The 18,423-nt window shown below is 38.4% G+C and overlaps 1 protein-coding gene across 2 annotated transcripts in view; it reads right to left on the minus strand.

Moving 5' to 3' along the window:
* The window catches only part of LOC126469912 (UV excision repair protein RAD23 homolog B-like), a 153,604-nt gene that overhangs the window by 7,707 nt on the left and 127,474 nt on the right, over positions 1-18,423 (minus strand). For both annotated transcript variants that reach the window (XM_050097277.1, XM_050097276.1), the window contains one exon: positions 977-1,104. In XM_050097277.1, coding sequence (XP_049953234.1) covers positions 977-1,104 — 128 coding nt within the window. The remainder of the gene's footprint in view (positions 1-976; positions 1,105-18,423) is intronic.

Below are 18,423 nucleotides of genomic sequence, written 5' to 3' on the forward strand. Positions count from 1 at the left end.
CATGACTGCTCATTTGAGTGTTTCCACATCTCTGATACTACGCAATCTTCGCCTGAGGCCTTGTTGTTCTTGAAACTCCTCGTGATATCCTCTGTTTGTGCATTTGTGGTGGTTGAAAATCAGGGTTCCTAGTGTAAGGGTCAGGAAAGATTAAGTTTCTCTTTAGCTTATCCTGTGCAGAGAAGCTTCTGGAAACTGTCTGCAAGGATGTTGGTGCAGTCCCTGTTGTTCAGCTGCAGCATTCAATGTGGCCCATGGAGAAATATGGTAGGAGCTGTATACTGGGTTGTCTGCTTCTTGGGTTCCTTGTGCAGGTCTCCTGAGTTGTTTCTCTGTAAGTTTTCTTCTGCCGGTTGTGTAGTAATTTCTCTTCGCTGTGCAGATAGTGTCGTTCTTTGCTTGGTGAGGGCCTCGGGATTGGATTTATTCTTACAGTGGTTCCACCTGACTCAGGCTTCAAACATTTCTTCTACAGCCTGATCATACCTTTGTTGAATAAAGTGGGGATAGTTTCTTAGACAACATCTAGTAGAGCCTTTTGTAAGGAAGGCCATTCTTCTTCCAAAGCATTTTTCCTCAGTGTACTGTGAAAATCACAATCTTCATTGTGAAGTCACAGTGTTGAACCTGGGAATCTTAAGCTACTTTGAGGATTTGGTGCTCTCGTTAAGGGTTGCAGGTTTGTCTTGACCAGTGAGAGTCAAAGAGTCTACAAAGTCTATATTGGTTCCTCTCAATACCTGAACATTCTATAACTACATGATACGGTGTTCCTCAATGGAGGTTTGACAACTGTTGATTTTAGGACCAAGGTGTACTTGTTACAGAGATCTATGAGACCTTCTCCACCTGATCTCACACACACACACACACACACACACACACACACACACACACACACAGAGAGAGAGAGAGAGAGAGAGAGAGAGAGAGAGAGAGAGAGAGAGAGAGAGAGAGAGAGAGAGAGAGATCTTACCCTATCAATTGCCTCACGATCCTGCTGGGTGATTTGTATTGGGCCAGGTGAAAACAAGCCTCCCTCATCGGAAGCAGCACGAGCAGAAGATTCACGAGTACTATCAGTTCCAGGAGTTGATACTGGTCCTAAGAACAGCATACATTTCACATAATTACTCACAACACAATACAAAGGTGTGAAGTTTAGTGTATGTTTCCACACAACATCCTCTAAATTATAATTAATGTAGTTAAATTACTGAAATAATTTAGTTCAAAACTTGAAAAATCTTCAATCTTTAAAGTATTAGATCTAGAAAAAGTTTTTGTTTCAAATCTATCCTTAAAAGTTTACACACAGTCAACATCATAGAGATCATAGTGTCTGCAAGGCCATTATTTACTCAATCATTGACTTGTATGTGACATTGTAATTGCTATTAACAGTTTGCTGTATCATTTTTAAACTGCAAGCACACAAACCTACATCTTGGATATTCTTCACAGTGATATCTAATTCCAAATAAAATCAAGTTACTACCAGCCTTAGAGTGTAATTTTATATCGTACTACGTACCAACACCTTGTAAATAACACTTGTTGACTTAAATGAAAAATTCTTTCAAATTCACAGTGATAAGGTGGTACTTTTATTAATGCACAATGGTACTTTATTCCACTATTTAAATTTTACAACGAACTACATATCAAAATTATGTTGTGCTCCCAAGAATTAGGAAACAAAGGGAAAGAACTACAAAATCCTGGAGTTTTCATACTTGCAGATTTTATCAAAATCTTAATGTGTGTCCTGAAACCATACTTGTTAGGATGATGAATGCAAAGAGACTACTTGCTATTCAAACCACATATTATGAGCAAGAAGAATGTACAGTGGTAGTTTTACTGTCAAATAACAATGTGTCACAAACACCAATGTGTTTCAATAATGAATATTAACAAAACTGATGAAGCAATTATTTAGTCACCACCACAGCTATTACCACAACAAAACACGTTACCCTGGCCTAGTTACAACACTAATGAAGAGACTCAATTTCCTTATGGTGTCGACATTGTTCTCTTTGTAAACTGTGTCACCACATAAGAAATACAATTTAAAATTTAGACTAATATAGTCTACCGATTTCCTTTTCCTTTATTTTCACATTAGGGAATTAACTACTTTCGCAGCTCTGCATGCCAATACAGGAACTGTTTAGTCATTCAACAATAGCATTAACAGGGCACTGAAACTCTCATCAGCTAGTTGAGAATAAACTTAATACACTAAAATGACCACGTGAAGTACTACACACAATTTTCATGAAATCCAGGACACAACGACAAACTTCTAATCCAAACCATTCATTAGTATCTTTTAAATGAGATCAGAACCTAATATAGGTGGTAACTAGGTAATACGTCCTTAGCGATGTTTTGCAAAAAGGAAGAACAGTCTCAGGAAACAGACTCAGAAATCAGCACGAGACGGCTTTAAAAACAATTGAAAGTTTATCCCTTAACCTCTGTCGGAACCAACACACTTTTTAACTTTTAATATTTTGCACACCAAGATGGCATTGAAACTTAAAATGTCATAGAAAGTTTACAATTATGTCAGAACGCTGAAATAAGCAGTGTGCTTTATTGCTGTGCCAAGGTGAAGTAACACAAAAATTTTCTGTTTGGATCCCACCAGCACATAACATATCCTTTTTTCTGCCCCTATCACTTTTTTCACTAAGTTTTGTTCAATTCACACTATATTTTTTGCAACAGTTACTACTGGTTTCTGCCTTACTAGAGAATCTGACAGAAGGAAATAATGTTTTACAGCAATACGGCTTCACGAAAATGGTACAAGTTGCTTGCAGATGCTGTACTCGGTTCCCAATGATACATACATCTGCAATTCAGGCGATGAAACTGATTCAAACTAAGCAATTTCTTCTGACATGACGACGAATCTGAGGCATGTGTGTTTTCACATGGAATTCCTGAAGATAATGAAGTCACAGATCCAGACCCAACGCGATTTTTACTTTGGAAAAAATCCTTATTGGACAGGGTGTAAAATACAAGGCGTGGCTATAAAATAATGTGACTGTTGCTGTAAAACATTTTATCACGAACATGAATACTTAGTTACTCTGACCCTCAATATATTCCCCTCTTCTATACATATAGCACTCCATGCAGATTTTTCACTGATGGACACTGACACAAATCTTCCCCTGTGAGGTCCTCCCTCTTCCACTGCTTCAACAGACAGAAATCTTGTTCCTTTTAATGTATATTTGCCCTGGGGGACTAGATAATATGGACATGGTGCTAGGCCAGGCGAATAAGGTGAGTGGTCTAACACTGAGATGCTGTACTTTATTAGAAACCTCTTAACAGACAATGTGCTATGAGCTGGTGCATTGTCTTTGATGCAGAACCCATGACTTGTTCTTTGACAATTTGGGTAGTTTTTTCTATTTTATCACGGAATTGAGCAAGAACCTCACGGAAGTAATTCTGATTACATACGATGTGTCGGTTCTTATCGACATTCCCAAATAAACAGACACTGTTTTGATATTGCGGCCAATGATCACTTCAGAGCAGCTGCTCACCATGCTTTAACTCATGGGAATTGGCTAAATGCTGTAAGTAGTGAGGATAATGGGCGAGGGCACTATGTCAGTAGTGTGTGGTTAAGTTGAGAATTTTGGAGTGCTAGTGTAGTCTGTGCACTTCCATATCCGGATGGTGCAGTGTTCAGTGCCTCTGTCTAGTAAGCAGGAGACCCGAGTTCGAATCCCGGTCTAGCACAAATTTTCAACTTTCCCAATTGATTTATCAATGCCCAGTGGCAGCTAATGTCAATAATTCCTTTATGTCTTAACTTTGATTAACAGTTTTACCTTCAAGAAACGAGCAAAGATACACAATTCCACAAATATGATTCGTATAATACAGCCAATCAGTTACCAAAAGATTTTACTTAATCTGGTTTCAATACTAACTATGGGTGTCTTCACAAGAAAACTCAAAAACTATTACCTATAAATGATTACAAAACTGTTAGTACAGATTAGAACCAAGAATAGAGGGTTATAATACCAAACAAATTTACGAGGTTGGCTATACTCGTGTTTTATGAGGAAAATGCCTTCATGATATAAAATACGTTAAAAATCACATTTAAAACCATACACAAATTACAAGCATTGGAACTGACATAACAGTGGCACTTGTCAGTAAACATTATAGCTACATGACATAGCACACTGTGCAACGCTGAAGGTTGTTGGAGGAAACAGGCACTGGAGATGACATCAGTCTAAGAGGCTCACAGGTCGAAGTTGCCGCAGTGTGTACACGAAACAAGTCGTGCCACCTATTAACAGTTGAAGAAATCAAGTGCTTACATTAAGAACAATATTTGAAACAGCATATAAGGGTTCATCTCTCACATCAACATCCAGTATTACAATTTTTTAAATTTTTTTTTATTTTTTTACTACAGGACAATATCATACCAAATATTCTATACATTTTGTATGAAAACAAATTACAAAGTAATAATGAAAAGAAAAGAGGAAGACGAGATTTTAGAGGCTACTCAGAGGAAAATGAGGTGTCAATTTTAAGCATTTCAAAGTAAGGGCTTTGTACCATTAAAGAAATCTTTATTACGTATGACAACTGGTCATTCAGAATGAAACTGGCTTTAAGAGAAAGGTGTTTGAATGTTTCTAATTCTTCAAAGATATTATATCTGAAGCCTTTCTTTTCTTGTGTAGTAGACTGAAATCATGAACTTCTTTAGGCTTGTGGCCTGTAATTAATAAATCATCAGTAAAGGTGAGTCATATTTGTACCTTTTCTTCCCAAGAGATATTCTTGAAATCTAACAATTATTGCTCATTCTGTCTGTCCCATGCAATGGCTGGACGTGTGTCACAGCTAATTTTGTAGAAACCTGAGCCTTGTAAGCGAGAATGCACTAGTTTCAGAATACAAATAAGATTATTTTTAAAACTATTTTATAGAAAATATACTCTGCAATCATATTTGTTTTGGAGGAGAAGCTCGATCCTTTAAGATACAGGTGCTTCATTCCGTCTGTTATTTTTAAAAATATTGTCCACTATGGTTGGTTCCTAGCCATTTTGACTGTGAGACTTCTAATCAAATTAACTCAGCATTGGGATTTTCATCAGATACAGGAGTGGAAACAGCTCTATGGATGGCAGAATGAAGTAAGACTTCTTTGTGAAAATGAGGGTATGTTGAACAGGACAGTACTATTTGATCGGTGCAGGTTTCTTTAGGAAAAATATTGAAAGAAATTCTGTTATCAACTATCGTTAATATTAGATCAAAATAATAACTGATATAATTAATTTTTGAGCACATATGTGAAAGTAAATTTTTTGTGAAGTTCATTAAAGATTTAGAAGAGATGATCAGTGTCTTTATTAGGCCCTCTGTAAATAACCAAAATGTCATCTACATATCTGGTGTACAAAAGAATACCTACAGTCGCTGCTGAAAAATTCTTACAAAATTTTTCTTCTAAGGAATTTATGAATGTTTGCAAGAATACCAGCAAATGGAATACCCAATGTATGACCATTGGATTGCTGATACAATTGTCTGTTGAATTCAAAATAGTTATATTTCACCACAATTTGAATTAAATTCATGAAGTCAGTAATCTGCTCATCAGAAATCTCTTTTTTCTGAAGACTTAAATTTTTCCCTACTATAGCTTAAGTGTATTTTCACAGGTATGTTCATGTAAAGATTTTTAAAACAGAATGTTAACAGCTGGGCATTTTGATCAAAGTGTAAGCATTTTATTTTCTTAATGCGATTTTGACTGTTGGAAATTGAATGGTAAGTTTGATGATCATTTTGTGGACTTTAAACTGAGAACATAACTTTGTAGGTTGAAAGTTCATGTTAATCAGGTACCTTTTATGAAATAGTCTGAGTAGAAATTTTTTGCATAATTAATAACAGATCTAATTTCTCTTTGCAAAACTGGAGTGGGGTCCTCATGCAGCTTGAAAATAATGTTTTCCTCAAAAAACTGTTAAGTTTTTGTTACATACTCCTATTTCCATATTGGAAAGGTTGAAAGTATAATGAAGGCCTCATTTATCTGATTAAAATGTTATATAAAATTTGACTGTAGGGGAAAAAAAAAACTGGTCTCAAGAACATAAAAATGGAAAGGTCTTTCCAGACCAGTAAAGCTCATAATGTGTGCAATATTGTAAGCAAACATTTAGCCAATTTTCAAAGTACAGTTAATTGTGATAAAAAATTAAGAACATTAGCATTATGCTTAAAGAGAATCATGCATTAATAAGGAAATCTGATAAAGACAATTGTTGCAGGCAAAGACGAATATGTAATGAATCCCGACCCCCCCCCCCCCCTCCTCTTCTTTTTTTTGAGAAAAACAATACTTATTTAGCTACATGAGGACTCACTCAAGTTGGGCAAAGAGAAATTAGGTCCACAATTAATGATGCTAAATTTCTACTGAGACTGTTTCATAAAAGACAGCTGATTAACATGAACCCTGAACTTCCAAAGTTACGTTCTCAGTTTAAAGTCCACAAAAAGGGTAATAAGATTCATCCAATTTCTAATAGTATAAATGAAATGACACAATTTTAGAGACTTTACTAGTCTCTACATACATAAAAAGTATGAATATGATTTTCACAATCTAGCAAAGTTTCTTCATGACAAAATAAAAAAGATCTTATGCCTTTCAAAATAGTTATTCAATTTTCAACAGTCAAAATCGCATCAGTAAAATAATAATATACTTACATTGTGATCAAAATATGATGATTTTATTGTTCAATTTTAAAAATCTAAACTTTAACTACAGTAGAAAAAATTTACATCTTCATAAAAAAAGAGATTTATAATAAGCAGATTACTGGCTTCACAAACTTAATTCAAACTGTAGTCAAACACAATTATTCTGATTCCAACGGACAGTTCTATCAGCAATCCTACAGTCTTGCAAAGGGTAATCCATTAGTTGGTATTCTTGCAAATACAGTCATAAAGTAATTAGAAGAAATTTGTTTAAAAACTTTTCAGCCACCACTCTATGTATTCTTTCATATTCCAGGTATGTTGATGACATTTTGATTATTCACAGAGGGCCTAATAATGGCACTGATCATCTCTTCAGAATCTCTAACGAACTGCACGAAAAAGTTACTTTCACATATGAGCTCAAAAATGAATTCAGACAGTTAAATTATTTGCATCTAATGTTAACAACAGTTGATAACAAAATTTCTTTCATTTTTTCTCACAAAGAAACCTGCACTGATAGAACAGTACCATCATGTTCAACATACCTTCACTTTGACATAAAAAGTCTTTCTCCATGCTTCCTTCCATAGAGCTGTTTCCACTCCTTTATCTGACGAAAATCTCGATGATGACATTATTTTGATTGAAACTATCAGTCAGTAATGGATACGAACCAACCATAGTGGACAATACTTTCAGAAATAAAACCAATAACAAAACCATCACTCTTGGTGGACGGAATGAATAAAACAAAAAAAATTTCTATGCAATTTTCAGGGCCTATATCTTACCGAATTCATCTTCTCCCCCAAATCAAATATGATTGTAAAGTATATTTTCTATTAAATAGTTCCAAAAATAATCTTATTCATAAATTGAAACTAGTGCATTCTCCTTTACAAAACTCATATTTTCACAAAATTAGCTGCGACACGTGTTCAGCCTATTGCACAGGACAGACAAGACGTGCATTTTTCAAGAGCATCTCTTAAGGGAAAAAGGTAAAAATATATAGAACTTGGCTTTGCTGATCATTTATTAATTACAGGCCCTAAGCCTAATGCTACATAATAAACATGTCTTTAATGTTATAAAGCCTAAAGTTGACTCCTCTCTTTCCTCAGTGTAGACTATAAAATCTCGTCTACCTCTCTCCTTTTCATTTATTACACTGTAATTTGTTTTCACACAAGATGTATGGAATATTTGCTATTGCATTGTCCTGTAAAATTGTTTTTGTGTAATAGTGGCCATTCACTTGCATAATGAACACTTACGCGCTATTTTAATATTTTTTTAATGTAATCAGTTGATTTCTTTAACTGTTAATAGATGACACGACTTGTTTCATTGCCTACATTGTGGCAACATTGGCCTGTTAGCCTCTTTGTCTGATGTCACCTACAGTGCCTGTTTTCTGGTTCAAATCGCTCTGAGCACTATAGGACTTAACATCTGAGGTCATCATTCCCCTAGAACTTGAGAACTACTAACCTAACTAACCTAAGGACATCACACACATCCATGCCTGAGGCAGGATTCGAACCTGCGACCGTAGCGGTCGTGCGGTTCCAGACTGAAGTGCCTAGAAACGCTCGGCCACATCGGCCGGCGCCTGTTTTCTCTAACAGCCCTTAGTGGTGTACAGTTTGCTACACTATGTAGCTACAGTTTTTACTATCAAGTACTATTGTTATGTCACTTGCAATACCTGTCATTTTTTAAGGTTTTAAATGTGATTTTACCAAATCATCTTTTATGATGAGAGCATTTGGCTCATAAATCTGTTTCTATCTGTCATTACCCAAGTATAGTCACCTCATACGTTTGTTCAGTATAATAGCCATCTATTCTTGGTTTTATTCCCTGCTAATGGTTTTGTAATGATGAAGACACCGACAGTCGGTGTTGAAATCATGTCAAATTAAATCTTCTTGCAACCGGTTGGCTGTACTACACAAAACATATTCTACATCTACATCCATACTCCGCAAGCCACCTGACGGTGTGTAGCGGAGGGTACCCTGAGTACCTCTATTGGTTCTCCCTTCTATTCCAGTCTCATATTGTTCGTGGAAAGAAGGATTGTCCGTATGCTTCTGCGTGGGCTCTTAATCTCTCTGATTTTATCCTCATGGTCTCTTCGCGAGATATATGTAGGAGGGAGCAATATACTGCTTGACTCTTGGGTGAAGGTATGTTCTCGAAACTTCAACAAAAGCCCGTACCGAGCTACTGAGCGTCTCTCCCGCAGAGTCTTCCACTGGAGTTTATCTATCATCTCCGTAACGCTTTCGCGGTTACTAAATGATCCTGTAACGAAGCGCCCTGCTCTCCGTTGGATCTTCTCTATCTCTTCTACCAACCCTATCTGGTACGGATCCCACACTGCTGAGCAGTATTCAAGCAGTGGGCGAACAAGTGTACTGTAACCTACTTCCTTTGTTTTCGGATTGCATTTTCTTAGGATTCTTCCAATGAATCTCAGTCTGGCATCTGCTTTACCGACGATCAACTTTATATGATCATTCCATTTTAAATCACTCCTAATGCGTACTCCCAGATAATTTATGGAATTAACTGCTTCCAGTTGCTGACTTGCTATTTTGTAGCTAAATGATAAGGGATCTATCTTTCTATGTATTCGCAGCACATTACACTTGTCTACATTGAGATTGGATTGCCAATCCCTGCACCATGCGTCAATTCGCCGCAGATCATCCTGCATTTCAGTACAATTTTCCATTGTTACAACCTCTCGATACACCACAGCATCATCTGCAAAAAGCCTCAGTGAACTTCCGATGCCATCCACAAGGTCATTAATGTATATTGTGAATAGCAACGGTCCTATGACACTCCCCTGCGGCACACCTGAAATCACTCTTACTTCGGATGACTTCTCTCCACTGAGAATGACATGCTGCGTCCTGTTATCTAGGAACTCTTCAATCCAATCACACAATTGGTCTGATAGTCCATATACTCTTACTTTGTTCATTAAATGACTGTGTGGAACTGTATCGAACGCCTTGCGGAAGTCAAGAAACACGGCATCTACCTGTGAACCCGTGTCTATGGCCCTCTGAGTCTCATGGACGAATAGCGCGAGCTGGTTTTCACACGACCATCTTTTTCGAAACCCATGCTGATTCCTACAGAGTAGATTTCTAGTCTCCAGAAAAGTCATTATATTTGAACATATCACGTGTTCCAAAATTCTACAACTGATCGACGTTAAAGATATATGTCTATAGTTCTGCACATCTGTTCGACGTCCCTTCTTGAAAACGGGGATGACCTGTGCCCTTTTCCAATCCTTTGGAACGCTATGCTCTTCTAGAGACCTACGGTACACCGCTGCAAGAAGGGGGGCAAGTTCCTTCGCGTACTCTGTGTAAAATCTAACTGGTATCCCATCAGGTCCAGCGGCCTTTCCTCTTTTGAGCGATTTTAATTGTTTCTCTATCCCTCAGTCGTCTATTTCGATATCTACCATTTTTTCATCTGTGCGACAATCTAGAGAAGGAACTACAGTGCAGTCTTCCTCTGTGAAACAGCTTTGGAAAAAGACATTTAGTATTTCGGCCTTTAGTCTGTCATCCTCTGTTTCATTACCATTTTGGTCACAGAGTGCCTGGACATTTTGTTTTGTTCCACCTACCGCTTTGACATAAGACCAAAATTTCTTAGGATTTTCTGCCAAGTCAGTACATAGAACTTTACTTTCGAATTCATTGAATGCCTCTCGCATAGCCCTCCTCACACTACATTTCGCTTCGCGTAGTTTTTGTTTGTCTGCAATGGCTCTTTTCCATCTCTTACGATCTTTCTTGGCACATACTCATCTAACGCATATTGTATGATGGTTTTGAACTTTGTCCACTGATCCTCAACACTATCTGCACTTGAGACAAAACTTTTGTGTTGAGCCATCAGGTACTCTGTAATCTGCTTTTTGCCACTTTTGCTAAACAGAAAAATCTTCCTACCTTTTTTAATATTTCTATTTATGGCTGAAATCATTGATGCCGTAACGGCTTTATGATCACTGATTCCCTGTTCTGCGTTAACTGTTTCAAATAGTTCGGGTCTGTTTGTCACCAGAAGGTCTAATATGTTATCGCCACGAATCGGTTCTCTGTTTAACTGCTGAAGGTAGTTTTCAGATAAAGCACTTAAAAAAATTTCACTGGATTCTTTGTCCCTGCCACCCGTTATGAACGTTTGAGTCTCGCAGTCTATATCCATCAAATTAAAATCTCCACCCAGAACTATAAAATGGTGGGGAAATCTACTCGAAATATTTTCTAAATTATCCTTCAGGTGCTCAGCCACAACAGCTGCTGACCCAGGGGGCCTATAGACATATCCAATTACCATGTCTGAGCCTGCTTTAACCGTGACCTTCACCCAAATTATTTCACATTTCGGATCTCCGTCAATTTCCTTCGATACTATTGCACTTCTTATCGCTATAAACACGCCCCCCCCCCCCCCCTTCACTGTCCAGCCTGTCTCTGTGGTATACATTCCAATCTGAGTTTAGGATTTCATTACTGTTTACGTCTGGTTTCAGCCAACTTTGTCCCAGTATTATATGGGCGTTGTGACCATTTATTAATGAGAGCAGTTCTGGGACCTTTCTATAGACGCTCCTGCAGTTTACTATTAGCACATTAATATTGTTATTCCCTGTTGCATTTTGCCTACTCCTACCTTGCCGCATTTCAGGAGGCATCTTGTCGGGCCTAGGGAAGGAATTCTCTAACCTAAAAAACCCCCATGTGCACTCCACACGTACTCCGCTACCCTTGTAGCCGCTTCTGGCGTGTAGTGCACGCCTGACCTATTCAGGGGGACCCTACATTTCTCCACCCATTAGCGAAGGTCGAGAAATTTGCACCCCAGATCTCCGCAGAATCGTCTGAGCCTCTGGTTTAAGCCTTCCACTCGGCTCCAAACCAGAGGACCGCGATCGGTTCTGGGAACGATACTACAAATATTTAGCTCTTATTCCACCCCGTGAGCGAGGCTCTCCGCCTTCACCAATTCCGCCAACCGCCTGTACGAACTGAGGATGACCTCTGAACCCAGACGGCACGAGTCACTGGTGCCGACATGAGCAACAATTTGCAGTCGGGTGCACCCAGTGCTCTCTATCGCCGCTGGCAGGGCCTACTCCACTTCTCGGATGAGACCCCCCGGCAAGCAGACAGAGTGAACACTGGCCTTCTTCCCTGACCTTTCCGCTATTTTCCTAAGGGGCTCCATCATGCGCCTAACGTTGGAGCTCCCAATAACTAATAAACCCCTCCCCCCATGTGCCTGCTCGGACCTTGCTGAAAGAGCAGCCACATGTCCACTCACAGGCAGAGCGGGCGTATGGTTGTTGGTTCACACCTACGTTTAAAATTGTGATTCAATGAGTACTGAAAATCTATCATAATATTTGAAAATCTATCATCATTTTGAATCCTCATTCGCTCATTCAAGCTTTTTCTGCTCTCAGTGAAGTTGGGCCTTCCAATGCATTGACTGGCTGTTAGTTTCTGGATTGTAAGTGAAAACCAAGATTTGCCACATGTTATCACTCTTTCCAAGAAATTAGGATAGTTTTTAGTGGTATCAAGTGTCAGCACAAACAATTTCACAAGTTTCTTTTTCTTCAATCGTGAGAATTTTCGGCACCTGTTTCCCAGACAGTTTTCTCATGTTAAGTTGGTTATGTAAAATTTGCCTTACGCATTCTTGATCAATTCCTACAGTTTCAGCAACTGATAAAATACTCTACCAATCGTCAGACTGAATCACATCAGCTACTTTTTCAATATTTTCATTCGTTTTCTATGTTCACGGGCATCCCAGGTGTGAGACATAAATCGTCTTTGCCATACACTTATTTCAGTACAGATATGTTTCAGTCGTTGCTTTTCACGTTTCTTGTGAAACTTCACAACAATTTTTGTGGAAAAAAAAAAGGCTCTTACACAAATGAAAGCCACAGCCACACTGATTTGTCTACAGACACCAGAGACAGTGACAGATTTAGCAACAAGATGAGTAAGCCGGAGCCTAGGTCGGCAGATTTTACAGGCGGCAAATTTAGGGCCAATTTTTTATTTTGTCTGTCAGAGATTTAAGAGATTCATATTTATATACCTAAATGTTATTAGGCCCACACAAACAATTCAACATGTAATATGTTTCACCACTTAGATAAATTTTTCTAGAATTTGCATAGTTGCATTTGGTTGCGGCGCAGGAACGAGTGAGACGAGCGTTCGCTAAGTGTCTGACAAATTTGACAGCACAAGTGTGGCACAGCCACTGCAGAAGGAGCCGAAGCAGGGTCGTGATGCTATAGACATATGCCGTGTGGTGGCATATAGTTCCAGAGAGATGAGTATAGAGCAGCTGATACAAGCGGGGAAGTCCCGTATTGTATTTACTTGGGGGGGTCAGGCGTCGGGGGTGGGGGGTGGGGGGGCGGGGGGACACAACCTCAGTTGATTGCATCCTGCAATTTATAATACTGTGTGGCCACGATAACGTGATGATTCACGTGTTGACCACTGGGAATGGCCTTGCTACCACATTAATGCTGTTGAGGGGACAGGAGTGGTAAGGGGAAGGCAATGTCTGCTGCTTGCAGCCGTGCTAGCGCCATTACTCTTAACAACATATACAGTATATATGCAGCTTAAAATTGGCAGTGCTTGGAGACAAATGAGCATCTTCCAACTAGTGCCAATTTTCTCTGCTTGTGGGAGCAGAAGTGCAATCATCAAGTTATCGTGGCCTAATAATACTTATGAATATTTCTCTGGCACATTTTACAGGTTGTGGGCTAAAATTATTCAAAGTGATTTGTGGATTGCACAAATAATTTCATAACATAATATTATAGTAGGTACGAAATCATCATATACTACAATAAATCACCTGTAACAAATCAGTAAGACTTAATTTCATTTGATAAATAGCCGTTTCAGAAGCTACGCAAAGAAATTTCAATTTTTTTGTTACATCATGCTTAAATAAATTTCTTGTACTTATGTTAGGTCATTATTCAATGCCTGAAGTCTGAACAAAAGCTACTGCTAATTACATATGGGAAATGAAACTCCCAATGTAATCGTTTTTATTTCAGTTCTTGGATAAAAATTGTTAGAATGAATGATAGGAGAAAATGACTTAGTGGAGCTGAGTATAAAAAGAAGACCAAAATGAAAAAAAAAACGGATAATACATCTTCCCAATGAGTACCTTCCAAAGAAGAATGATAATGAGATGAATGATCGAAACTGGCTGGTTTATTCTGAAAGTAAAAGATCTGTATATTGCGGGTCTTGTTTGGCATTCAGTCCACTGGAGAATAAGAATAAGTTTGAGAATGAAGGATTCAATGACCGGTAAAATGCACAACACTGAGTAGTTCAGGATGAAAACTTTGCGTGTCATAAATCTAATTTCCTTAGTGTGGAAGTTAGAAGTGAGACTGATGGCTGACTCAACAATTTACTCTATGTGCAAATTGTTGAAGAAATTACTTATTGGAGAAACATTCTGGTTGGTTGGTTGATTTGGTGGGAGGAGACCAAACAGCGAGGTGATCGGTCCCACCGGGTGAGGGAAGGAAGTTGGTAGTGCCCTTTCATAGGAACCATCCAGGCATTTGCCTGGAGTGATTTAGGGAAAACACGGAAAACCTAAATCAAGATGGCCAGATGCAGATTTGAACTGTTGTCCTCCCGAATGCGAGTCAAGTGTGTGAACCACTGCGCCACCTCGCTCGGTGAAAAACGTTCTGAAGAGTGTTGTTGCCATAGTGAAGCGACTGTGTCAAAGAGGCCTCTCTTTCAGAGGAAAAAGTGAAAAGTTTGGTGATCCGTGTAATGGAAATTACTGTATGACTTGGGAACCATTTGGAAGTACCAGTTACTTATCAAAGACCATTTGTGATGAGTTTATTTTCTTGATAGGTTATAATGTCTTAAAACAGATTGGAGATAAGAAGAACAAAATATTTTTCCTTAATCATCGATTCAACACCAGATACAGTACATGTGGACCAACTTACCCTCCTCATTAACTATTTTTTGGAAACAGGTGAACAGATAAAAGATTTCTCAAATTTTTGCCCTCAGTGGGACATAAAGCCAAAGAAATGTTTTCTGCCATTATTTCAGAACTCAAAACACTGGGCATAAATACCGAAGACTGTTGTAGACAATCATATGATAATGCCGCGAACATATCTGGCGTGTACAATGGATTACAGACAAAAATTCATAGGCAAGCACATTTTGCTTTTTTTTGTCCCTGCTCTTTGCACTCGTTAAATTTTGTGACAACTACAGTTGCTGAATCTTGTACAGAAGCTTGTTGTTTCTTCATGTTGCTTCAAAGTTTGACACAATGCTGGCCAAAATTAATGACTGAAATAGAGAAAGGGGAAATCTTAAAGAGAGTAAATCCGACATGTTGGTCAGCTATAGAGGACACTTGCACAAGTTTGAGAGATTCTTGGCATGGAGTCCTTAAACCTTTGGAATCAATATAGAATAATTGTACCGAAAAGCCTGGATCACGAAACGAAATGACAAGAAAAGTACTGAATTTAGAAGAATAGGAAACTATATTAATGGTTGCTGTGTGAAATGTTTTTCTGGAAAGGGTGAACAAACTGAATGTCCAAATTCAGGCTTATGTAGCAGATTTGATCACTGTTAACACTTTACAAATCTCTTTGCAAGTTTTTTGAAGATGAATAAGAAAATTTTAAGTATTTTGAAGAAAAGGTGATGGAACTGAACGTGTCAAAGCAGTATACAGAAGACATGAGAAAAAGACAACTGAAAAGCACAGAAATTTATGAGAAAATGCCCAATAAAGAAATGAGAATGACTGTGAGTGGTACTTTTAGGGTTAGTACATTTCTTGTCCTCGTTGGTACTCTCTTATCTGAAATTTAAAAAGATGGCAGGAGGCTCACAACAGGTTCAATGAAAAGTTTTCATTTCTGACCAAACTGAATCATTAACCCTCGTGAAAAAAGCCCTTTTCTTCGAAGAAATGTATCCTAATGATTTAGAGACTGACTTAGTTCAAGAATGCATACATTTTCAATGCCACTTTTTTTCTGAATTTTTTTTGTTAAAACCAGATTCTGGATAATTGAAAAGTCTATCTTTGTCCCTGCGAAAACAGAATTTGCAAAATGTTTATCCTAACTTGGATACAATAGTTTGCATGGCTCTATGTATACCAATGACAAATTGTTTGGGTGAGAGATGTCTTTCTTGCTTTAAACAGGTGACAAATTATGCTCTTTTGTGCATATAGTCACAACCAATGTACAAGATTCCATACGATTATATAATTGATGATCTTGCAAAAAGAAAATCGCATGAAGAGGTACTGTAGAACTTTCATAACTTAATTGAATTTCATTATGATCAGCTAGATTGTTACCAGATAACTGAATACATTGTTTTTAAACTGTAAGTGCAATAATGCCCACCCGGCTAGCCGCATGGTCTGACACGCTGCTTCCCAAGCAGGTAGGCGTTCCGGTCCCTGGCATGAATCCGCCCGGTGGATTAGTGTCGAGGTCCAGTGTGCTGGCCAGCCTGTGGATGGTTTTTAGGACGGTTTTCCATCTGCCTCGGTGAATGAGGGCTGGTTCCCCTTATTCTGCCTCAGTTACAGTATGTCAGTGATTGCTGCACAAACACTGTCTCCATGTACATGCACACCATAATTACTCTACCATGATGCAAACATTTGAGGTTACACTCATCTGGTATGAGATGTTCTTGGGGGGGGGGGGGGGGGGGGTCCACTGGGGTCCGAACCACACAATAACCCTGGGTTCAGTGTGGGGCGGCGGTGGGGTGGGTGCACTACTGTTAGGTTGTGAACCACTGAGGGCTGCAGCTGGACGAAGCCTCTCCACCGTTTCTAGGTCCCCGGTTTAATACACAAGTACAATAAAAATTATTTAAGTATGTTTACAGAAGGCACATTGTTGTTTAAGTAATACTGAGGCATACCTTACACCCCCTTATTAGTAGTACATGATTGAGCTTTAAAAACAATTTCTTGTGCAATCTTAACTAAATTATTGGGTTGTAAAAATAATCTAGGAACTGACACATTGCTCCCATAATTCACAATCATACTAATTACAGGAAAAGGTGGTGTAATTAGGACAACTGCACAAATCATAAAGTTACAATTTCACTGACAAAAAATTATAACTAATTTGGTTGTGAAGTAGGGCATCAAATTGTAGAGGTCAGTGGGGGCGACAAAATTTTAATAGCCTACTGGTGACAAATGTGTAAATCCATCACAGCGCATTCAACTGAGAAGGCTTCACCTTCACAACTACTGGTTGTTCATTTTTGGTGTATGCACATTTACTCTGTGACAGGATCAGTACCATTATTTTATAGCCGCACTCTGTATGTACACCACATACCCAAACGCAAGCTGAAAATATTTTTGATCTCTTTCCAACACAGAAAATGTCATAAGAAACAGTGGACCTGGAAATATAATAGGAGCCAGGTATTTGTTTGCAAATTCTGTCTATTATATTTTCATATAGAAATGACAAAATAAGAACAAGCAGAGGAAAGTTCAAGAAACCCTAGCAATCTTGAGCCTGACACTACTGAATAAAAGGCTTTTATTTGACTACTATATTTTTCAGAATTTATGAAGTCAGGTCATGAAGCTGATTCAATTGTCTGCTTTATACAGGACTGGTAGATAGACTTTTAGTACAATGGTAAGTCATAGATTTTTTTCCATTTTAGTCTTCTCTGATACTGATAATTTGACAGAATACTCATATGTTTCTACAAAAACTGTGAATTTGTATTGATACCTACAATGCAACATGATCCTGAAATGAGCACAGAAAATGGAAAGTCAGATGTGACAAATGACTGCAACAGTGCTAAGGGCGAGACTGATGACCTGGATCAACTTTGCAATAATTATACAGTATGCATGTAACCACAAATTGCCCTATGGTAATATTTTCTACTGTCTTGAACACTGATGGGGTAAACAGAGTCAATATTCTGCGGTCAAAAAAAAAAAAAAAAAAAGAGATCTGACTCACCAACATATGAAGTTCTTAGATAGGTCTCAGACTCCTCACAACTTGCAAGGAATCATATACACATTTTAGTGATGGGTAAGCATCAACACACTTTCAATCAAAAAGCACAAATAAAATCAAGGTGTGAGATGTGATGTGTGCCCAAGACATACAGGACACACACGGACACACACACACACACACACACACACACACACACACACACACGTGACAAAAGTCATGTGATACCTTCTAATATATTGTTAGACCACATTTTGCCTGGTGTAGTGCAGCAACTCGAAGCGGCATGGACTCAAAAAGTCGCTGGAAGTGCCCTGCAGTTACATTGAGCTATGCTGTGAAAGTGTTGCAGGATTTTGTACACAAACTGACTTCTCCATTACATCCCATAATGTTCGATAGAATTAATGATTAATGTTGCGCAATATGGGTGTCTCAAATCACTCGCTCGAATTGTCCACAATGTTCTTCAAACCAATCGC

This window comes from Schistocerca serialis, chromosome 3 (genome assembly GCF_023864345.2).
Source record: "Schistocerca serialis cubense isolate TAMUIC-IGC-003099 chromosome 3, iqSchSeri2.2, whole genome shotgun sequence".
In the NCBI taxonomy this organism is placed as follows: Eukaryota; Metazoa; Arthropoda; class Insecta; order Orthoptera; family Acrididae; genus Schistocerca; species Schistocerca serialis.